Raw genomic sequence first — 9,491 nt, forward strand, 5'->3', positions numbered from 1 at the left:
CACAACCACACAATCTACAACCTCACCAACTGAACCTTCTACTACTACAACAACTGAGGAGCCAACTACAACCACAAAATCCACAACCCCACCAACTGAACCTACTACTACTACAAACCTAAAGAGCCAACACAACACAAAATCTACACACCACACAACCAAACCTACTACTACAACAACTGAGAGCCAACAACAACAAAATCTAAACCCACCAAACTGAACCCTACTACTACCACAACCAAAGAGCCAACCAACAACCACCAAAATAACCACCCAAAAATGAACCAGAACTTACTACAATGAAGAGCCAACCACACCACAAAATCTACAACCCCACCAACTGAACCTACTACTACAACCAAAGAGCCAACCACAACCACAAAATCTACAACCCCACCAACTGAACCTACTACTACAACAACAACGGAAGAGCCAACCACAACCACACAATCTACAACCCCGCCAACTGAACCAACTACTATCTACAACCAAAGAGCCAACCACAACCACAAAATCTACAACCCCACCAACTGAACCTACTACTACTACAACTGAAGAGCCAACCACAACCACAAAATCTACAACCTCACCAACTGAACCTACTACTACTACAACCAAAGAGCCAACCACAACCACAAAATCTACAACTCCACCAACCAAACCTACTACTACTACAACAACTGAAGAGCCAACCACAACCACACAATCTACAACCCCACCAACCGAACCTACTACTACTACAACTGAAGAGTCAACCACAACCACACAATCTACAACCTCACCAACTGAACCTTCTACTACTACAACAACTGAGGAGCCAACTACAACCACAAAATCCACAACCCCACCAACTGAACCTACTACTACTACAACTGAAGAGCCAACCACCACCACAAAATCTACAACCCCACCAACCAAACCTCCTACTACAACAACTGAGGAGCCAACTACAACCACAAAATCTACAACCCCACCAACTGAACCTACTACTACCACAACCAAAGAGCCAACCACAACCACAAAATCTACAACCCCACCAACTGAACCTAGTACTACTACAACTGAAGAGCCAACCACCACCACAAAATCTACAACCCCACCAACCAAACCTCCTACTACAACAACTGAGGAGCCAACTACAACCACAAAATCTACAACCCCACCAACTGAACCTACTACTACCACAACCAAAGAGCCAACCACAACCACACAATCTACAACCCCAGCAACTGAACCTTCTACTACTACAACAACTGAGGAGCCAACTACAACCACAAAATCTACAACCCCACCAACTGAACCTACTACTACCACAACCAAAGAGCCAACCACAACCACAAAATCTACAACCCCACCAACTGAACCTACTACTACTACAACCAAAGAGCCAACTACAACCACAAAATCTACAACCCCACCAACTGAACCTACTACTACAACAACAACGGAAGAGCCAACCACAACCACACAATCTACAACCCCACCAACCGAACCTACTACTACAACAACTGAGGAGCCAACTACAACAACAAAAGCTACAACCCCACCAACTGAACCTACTACTACCACAACCAAAGAGCCTACCACAACCACAAAATCTACAACCCCGCCAACTGAACCAACAACTATTACAACCAAAGAGCCAACCACAACCACACAATCTACAACTCCACCAACCGAACCTACTACTACAACAACTGAGCCAACTACAACAACAACATCTACAACCCCACCAATTGAACCAACTACTACTACAACTGAAGAGCCAACCACAACCACACAATCTACAACCCCACCAACTGAACCTTCTACTACTACAACCACTGAGGAGCCAACTACAACCACAAAATCTACAACCCCACCAACTGAACCTACTACTACTACAACTGAAGAGCCAACCACAACCACAAAATCTACAACCCCACCAACAGAACCTACTACTACTACAACTAAAGAGCCAACTACAACCACAAAATCTACAACCCTACCAACTGAACCTACTACTACCTCAACTGAAGAGCCAACCACAACTGAAAAGCCAACCACAACCACAACATCTACAACCCCACCAACTGAACCTACTACTACCACAACTGAAGAGCCAACCACAACCACAAAATCTACAACCCCACCAACAGAACCTACTACTACCACAACTGTAGAACCAACCACAACATCTACAACCCCACCAACTGAACCTACAACCTCCACGACCAAAGAGCCAACCACAACCACAAAATCTACAACCCCACCAACTAAACCTAGTACTACAACAACCAAAGAGCCAACCACAACCACAGAATCTACAACCCCACCAACTGAACCTACTACTACTACTACAACCAAAGAGCCAACCACAACCACAAATCTACAACCCCACCAACCAAACCTACTACTACAACAACTGAAGAGCCAACCACAACTACGCAATCTACAACCCCACCAACTGAACCTACTACTACTACAACAACAGAGGAGCCAAGTACAACCACAACATCTACAACCCCACCAACTGAACCTACCACTACTACAACTAAAGAGCCAACCACAACCACAAAATCTACAACCCCACCAACCGAACCTACTACTACAACAACTGAAGAGCCAACCACAACTACACGATCTACAACCCCACCAACTAAACCTACTACTATTGCAACTCAAGAGCCAACCACAACCACAAAATCTACAACCCTACCAACTGAACCTGCCACCACAACTGAAGCGCCAACTACAATCATTACAGGTCCAACATTTGAAACACCTTTCACTGCTCCGCCATTATCGACATCAGTGCCTCCAACTCGACCCCAAATTTCTGCCACTACAGAATGTTTCTGCTTTGTTAATGAAACATACTATAGACCAGGTAAGAACAAAAACACAATTATGTCTTTGATAAAAACAAGTTTTATGACTTTAACTTTTCTTGTACGATTTACTCCTGTTTAATATATTCTTCATCTTCTTTCTCACCTTTAGGTGATGTAATATTATACATGAAAGACATTGGATCAGGTGTATGTCTCACAATGATATGTTCTGATATTTGTGAGATTCTTAACACAACAATAATTTGCAACAACCCAACCATGCCTACACCCACACCCACAACACCTGTACCTACCTGCCCTGAATGGAATGTAACAGTAAGAATCTTAATATATCTAGCACTTTAAAATATATATTTGCATGTGTTGCACAATTCTTTCTTTATACTGATTTTCCCTTTTTTCTCTTTACATCAGCAAAATGAGACGTTCTTTTTGTGCAACTGCACCATGGCCAGATGCATTGAGAACAATACAATTGAAATAATTCCATATGAATGTCCACCCCTTGAGAACATCACTTGTACCAATGGAAAGAAACCAGTTCTTGTGTATGATGACTTCTACTGCTGCCAGCATTACGCTTGTGACTGTAAGCCCTTTTGTGGTTAAAAGGATGTATGACATGTTTATTGACTCATATGATTCTCTTTAAGATACATTTTGAACAGAATTTTTTGTTTGTTTTTTAGGTGTATGTGAAGGCTGGGGAGATCCTCATTACATTACATTTGATGGATTGTACTACAGTTATCAAGGAAACTGTACTTACGTCTTGATGGAAGAGATTTTACCAAAACATAACTTAAATATTTATATTGACAATGTCTTCTGTGATCCCACTGAAGATGTTTCTTGTCCGCGATCAATAATTATATCATACCAAATGGAAGTTGTCACACTTTTAAATCATAACCTTCTTGGAGCAGCACAGTTGGAGGTAAAACTATATTTATGATCATATGAAAGTTTGTTGTATTTTATGAAAACTTGAAAAATAACTTCCAACAGATTATTACTGCCTGTGTGGAGATGTAATAGCAATATTGTATGCTTTTGTCATAGATTATTATATATTTTTTTGTCATATAATGTATTCACTTTTTACCTTTAGGCACTGAAAAACGGAGTACGTCTGAAACTACCTTATTCACAACAAGGTGTTAGGATCTTGGACTCTGGCATTAACTTGGTTTTGGAGATCCCTCACTTAAAAGTGGTCATCACATTTGGAATAACTGGCTTTAGTGTGACCCTTCCATATCAATACTTTGGCAAGAACACACAGGGCCATTGTGGTGAGAACATGTCTCTCTCCAGTAGCCATATGGTAAATAATTTGTTTGAAGTAAGACTATAATATTAACTGTTTTGTGCTTCTACCATCAGGAACATGCAATAACAACCAGGCTGATGACTGCAGGTTGCCTGAAGGCCAGCTGGTGGAAAATTGTGCCGTGATGGCCGACTATTGGCCTGCAAAACACATTAACCTACCCAATTGCCAAATACCTTCTGTTTTGCCCACTGACATGCCTGAACTTCCACCAACCCTAACTCCATGCAAACCAGATTCCATATGTCACCTGCTTAAAAGCAGGTAGACAAATATCTAATCTATTGTAGCAATTCACATGCATCCCAATAAGTCTGACATATTGCAGTTCAAACACAATCTGTATTTGATTTTTTGTTTGTGTTTTACTTTACAGTCTCTTTGCAGCGTGCCATCCCTTCGTCTCTCCTGACAATTTCTATCGAGGTTGTGTTTTTGATAGCTGCCATGTTTCCAACCCAGCTGTGGACTGTACAAGTTTGCAGACTTATGCTGCTGCCTGTGCTCAAGCTGGGGTTTGTGTGCACTGGAGGAACCACACCAGGTTGTGTGGTAAGCAACCCCATCATTATGTTACTGTATATGCTGGGATCAGTAACATCAAGAGGGGCAACTTAATTATTTACTTGTGTTGCTTCCAGCAAACATTGAAAAGGCTGCTGCAAATTGTATTATATATACAGTAGGTTGGCAGTATCCATTTTAAAAAGACCCAATTGAATTCTTTTCTCCACTAACAGCGAGTGACTGCCCATCAAACAAAGTTTACAAGCCATGTGGTCCTGCAGAACAGCCAACCTGTGAAGACAAGTAAGTTTAATAAAAAAAATGTAGTGTATTTTTATTTCCAGTTCATTGTGCACATTAGCATAATCTGTTACAAAAATCCTAATGGATAGTGGCAATAGATGTTTCTTGTTGTAGCAATTAGTAGAGTATAATACAGTGTTTTAAATTAACTATGTTTTAGTGATCTTAAAGAAATAATGTAAACTAATTGTTCTTTCTTGATGATTCAATATTACAGTACCAATGAACCATCCATGAATTACACCACAGAGGGCTGCTTTTGTCCTGATGGAATGAAACTCTTTAACAAAGACTCTGGCATATGTGTTAGTATCTGTGGTAAGTGTGGTATATACTGTATATTCTTTAGTCTTAACATTGAGCGGAATATATGGTATCAATCATGAATGGCTTATTTTTCAACAGGATGTCTTGATCCTGAGGGCATTCCTCGTCAGGTGAGTAGTTCTAGTCATGTTCAATTAAAATCATAACTTGTGTTATTTACTTGAAAGAGACAATTAAGTCACTACTGTGGTAAATTCTTTCAGTTTAATGAGAGGTTTGAGTACAAATGCCAAAACTGCATTTGTGAGGAGTCCACCAAGACTGTGACTTGCAAGCAAAAGGCATGCCCGACACCACCTATAACACATTGCACTGGTCCCGGGTTTGTCCTTGTCAACCAAACTATGCCATCAGACCACTGCTGTTCTACTTTTGTTTGCCGTAAGACATTTAGCATTAAGGCACATTTGTCCTCCAGAGTTTTCAGAATGCTATACATTGATACCAATCTTGATTGTTTTGAACTATTTACTGTCCCCCATTAATCATCTCCACAGAATGCCACAGCAACACATGCCCAATCACTGACATGAACTGTCCAGCAGGATATATGCCAGTTGTCAGTGTTCCTGAGGGTAAATGCTGTCCAGAACATAGATGTGGTAAGCACATTAATTCATAGTTTGCTTGTTCATAAAACCTAATAATGGTAGTGGCACTTAACACATGTAATTTCCATTGTCTTAATATTTTCTAGAGCCTAAAAGAGTTTGTGTACACAAAGACAATGAATACCAGGTAAAAAAAGGAAACGGAAAAATCATATATGTTATTTTAATGATTTCTGCTGCACAAGTTATTTATGGCTAAAAGCACTAAAGTATGAATACATTTCTTCTTTATTTGCTAGCCTGGCTCTTCAGTTCCTGCGCCTCTATGTCAGGATTGTACCTGCACCAATGAGTTGGACCCTGGTTCTGGTCTATTCAAGATACGTTGTGAGTTTCAGAAATGTCAAGAAGACTGTGACAGGGTAAGAGTAATTACACCTATTATATTCATACACACAATACATACAAATTGTTTTGTCTCTTTTCTGAGAGAATGAACTTGTAAAACTGGACTTGGCATCTTAATTTCTTCTTTTTCTCTCAGGGATATGAATATGTGGAAACTAATTCAGATGAATGCTGTGGAACGTGTGTACAGACACACTGTGTCGTCAGTGTTAATAATACCAAGAAGCTCTTGAAGGTAAGTCTCTGTTGGCTTTGATTCCACATGATAATGTTAAATAGCCTAAATTACCTTTTGATATCTGTACTATATCTGTATTTCATTACTCTATAGCCAGGAGAGACCTGGTCACCAACTGAGAATAAGTGTCAGCATTACACCTGTATTGAGGTCGGTGACACTTTAACAACGTTCAATTCACAAATTGTCTGCCCACCATTCCAGCAGAGCAACTGCCAACCTGTAAGTATTATTTACGACTTTCAATAAATGAATCAGGATTGTCTGTGAGAACACACGTTAAAACTAATTATGTTGATGTTGTGACTACCCCTCCATAGGGCACAATTCAGACTGCAGCAAATGGCTGTTGTAAAATCTGTGAGTATGGCATTTACTTTACTTTTTGGTATAGGGTACCTCAAATGAAAACAAGCCAATTGTGTGTTTCTTTTGAAAAGGTGTGGAGAGGGAGAAGGCCTGCAAGGTAGTACTCATGAAAACACACATTATGCACAAGGGCTGTCAGTCCAACCAGGAGGTAGAAATGCCATATTGTGAAGGATCCTGCAACACTTTCACTAAGTAAGGACAATATCTCTAAAATTTCTTATTCCTCTGCATAGTAATAACCCCATTAAGATATGGATATTTTAAAAATGTTTAGTAGTAGTAGATTTTGAGTTATTAATCAATACTGCCTCTGCTTTCTTTAGGTACTCTGAAGCAGCAGCTGCTATGCAGCATTCTTGTTCCTGCTGTAGGGAGACTCGCTCCAGCAATCGCACTGTTGACTTGCACTGCCTGAATGGAGATGTAGTTCCCTACTCATACATCCATGTGGAGGAGTGTGGCTGCGGCCACACAGACTGCACCAGAGCTGCTGCACAACCCGTCCGTAGGAGGAAAAGCTCCACACTGGTGTAAACTGGATGTGGGATGTAAAAGTTTCTTCCCATTATGTGTTAACAATCATTACATCTCTTACAAAGCTTTGTAAAGAGAATATTTATCAATCAAAATAAATACAAATATGCAACTTTGTTTATGTCTTATCTCTTCTATTGTCTTTGTAGCTCTCTTAAGGAAAACACAGACACAGGTTGGTTATTTGATATGTGCGTTTATTGCTTTGCTCTTCTGTCCTTAATGCATCCATGTCACGCCTGGGGAACTTGTTGGCTGCTTGTCCTGAAAAGAGGTTCTTAAATCCTTTGAAAATCCTTTACTATTCGTCTTGGCCAATGTAACTCCAACTTAAGTAGCAGAGCGCCGTAACATGTGCTCATGTTAGATTTCCCTTGGTTAATTAAGAAATTCCGCAGCAGTGGAAACCACAACAGAGAACTTCAGTTACGAGAGGAAGAAAAAACACTATGGTCTAAATTTGTATCTATTACTTATATATATCATATACTATTCATTTTAACTTTATATTAAACACATTTCCTATTTATTTACTGTATGAGATTAACTATAAATTTACTATGATCTTTTCATTAATTATGCGTCATAAACACAGCACATATTTAACCGCAATTACAGTCTTGTTTGTGCCAACTTTTATTTAGCTTATTGTGTCAGAGTTTTGCTGTTACTTACACACTTGCTTTTGTAATCAGGATTATCAATTTAAAAATATATATATACAGTATATATATTAATTTAAAAGTACATTATTATTATTATTATTATTATTATTCATTTCACACAGACCCAAAATATAAATTGTATGTGGTCTTTTGCAATGAAAGAAAAGTACACAAAGGATTTTGTTAAAATAAGCAGGGTTTAAAACTGAACAATAGAAGAGAATAGAGATTGAGATGGGTGTAGTACTGAACTGAAGATCCAACGTGCTGTCCAACAGCTTGAAATAGAGAGGTGTGGGTTATCCTAATGTGTCAAATGTCAGTCCTCTGTCTTTGAGTTTGTTTGATTCACCTTCATTAATATTACATTATATGTTAGTGTGGATCATAGATGTGTCGAAATACTTTAAATACCAAATGTTTATAGAGTTAGATCTGGTGGAAAAGATCTCTGCTCATTGAGGGATCTGTCAATGAATCCAAGCAGTCATGATGATTCTGCTGGAAAACTAATAACCAGACACACAATCATTAAAATGGAGTTAAATCAATATTACACAAAAAATAAAGCACATAAAGAGGAAGTTGTGGATGTTGGTGAAAAATGACTGACACTTTAACTATTACTATTATTATTACTAAGCCTACTACTGTATATATTTCAGTATCGCTGGTCTCATATGTGCTGCCATAGGCCGTAATGCTCAATTGCCCTACAGGGGGTTATGGTTTTTCTCATATAGTTATGACATCATTCTCCAAAATGAATTACATAAAATTCAAGATTTGAGAATTCACAGAAGAGAGAATGGAAGAAGAGATAAGACGAGGCTCATTACGTCATCTTCCTACATGAGTTACTACAAATTTCTTAAAACATAATTTATCTCTGGAGAAATAAAGTGTTATCTTATGTATTTAACAGTGGTGGAGTGGTCAACTGAATCTCAGTAGGTTAAGTAAAAGTACAGAGACAATAACCAGAGACATTTACTTTAGTAAAAGTAGAAGTAGCCTACCACAATGACAACCCTACTAGTAAAAAGAAAAAGTAAAAAGTATCTGATTTTAAACGTACTTGCATAACGATTTATTCTCTTAATGTCTATATTTTAATAATTAAAAAACAAACAGTATGGGCTGTGGCATTTTAATTTAGTTAGTTTTGGTTAATGTAATTGTGTTTATCATCTGTGGCCTGGTTTACATTCTAACTTATAGTCTGGTTATCTATCAGGGTGATCTGCATGAAGCTCGATTTGGCATTATTTCCCACGGGATGGTGAAGGCTGCACAGATTTAACTAGCGAGAACTCACGGGATTGGACAACAAGTACGTGGCTTCATAGCTGAGGAGGAGTGTGTTAGGGTTTTATCATGCTGTCTCCTCCCTTCCCCTTATCCCTGTCAGTCTTGTTT

At 38.9% G+C, this 9,491-nt stretch overlaps 2 protein-coding genes across 2 annotated transcripts; one reads left to right on the plus strand and one right to left on the minus strand.

Moving 5' to 3' along the window:
• Positions 1–6: 6 nt before the first annotated feature.
• Positions 7–2,782, minus strand: LOC116694757 (uncharacterized). The gene is made up of 11 exons (XM_032524629.1): positions 2,772–2,782; positions 2,519–2,659; positions 2,274–2,455; positions 2,022–2,156; positions 1,872–1,937; positions 1,743–1,808; positions 1,428–1,493; positions 1,173–1,364; positions 955–1,046; positions 299–443; positions 7–118 (listed from the first exon to the last, which is right to left on the minus strand). Exons 1-11 carry the CDS (start codon positions 2,780–2,782, stop codon positions 111–113), a joined length of 1,104 nt encoding a protein of 367 aa, XP_032380520.1. The 3' UTR covers positions 7–110.
• A 204-nt stretch (positions 2,783–2,986) lies between these two features.
• LOC116694340 (intestinal mucin-like protein) lies at positions 2,987–7,524 on the plus strand. The gene is made up of 18 exons (XM_032524047.1): positions 2,987–3,149; positions 3,249–3,423; positions 3,524–3,771; positions 3,946–4,129; positions 4,221–4,431; positions 4,544–4,719; positions 4,908–4,977; positions 5,195–5,295; positions 5,383–5,414; positions 5,508–5,685; positions 5,802–5,906; positions 6,002–6,042; positions 6,155–6,277; positions 6,400–6,498; positions 6,595–6,723; positions 6,822–6,861; positions 6,942–7,065; positions 7,197–7,524. The coding sequence occupies exons 1-18, from the start codon at positions 3,000–3,002 to the stop codon at positions 7,405–7,407; spliced, it is 2,397 nt and encodes a 798-aa protein (XP_032379938.1). The 5' UTR covers positions 2,987–2,999; the 3' UTR covers positions 7,408–7,524.
• Positions 7,525–9,491: the final 1,967 nt, after the last annotated feature.

The sequence above is a fragment of the Etheostoma spectabile genome, chromosome 8 (assembly GCF_008692095.1).
Source record: "Etheostoma spectabile isolate EspeVRDwgs_2016 chromosome 8, UIUC_Espe_1.0, whole genome shotgun sequence".
Taxonomy (NCBI): domain Eukaryota; kingdom Metazoa; phylum Chordata; class Actinopteri; order Perciformes; family Percidae; genus Etheostoma; species Etheostoma spectabile.

Bases quoted from the DNA above. Each gene is read 5' to 3' on its own strand.
- LOC116694757 (XM_032524629.1), bottom strand. The intron at 1,365-1,427 runs GTTCAGTTGGTG...TAGTAGTAGTAG, and splicing joins CGTTGTTGTTGTAGTAGTAG to GTTCAGTTGGTGGGGTTGTA. The intron at 1,047-1,172 runs GTTCAGTTGGTG...TAGTAGTACTAG, and splicing joins TTTGGTTGTGGTAGTAGTAG to GTTCAGTTGGTGGGGTTGTA.
- LOC116694340 (XM_032524047.1), top strand. From the start codon at position 3,000: ATGAAAGACATTGGATCAGGTGTATGTCTCACAATGATATGTTCTGAT. The intron at 4,978-5,194 runs GTAAGTTTAATA...TCAATATTACAG, and splicing joins CAGCCAACCTGTGAAGACAA to TACCAATGAACCATCCATGA. The intron at 7,066-7,196 runs GTAAGGACAATA...TGCTTTCTTTAG, and splicing joins TCCTGCAACACTTTCACTAA to GTACTCTGAAGCAGCAGCTG.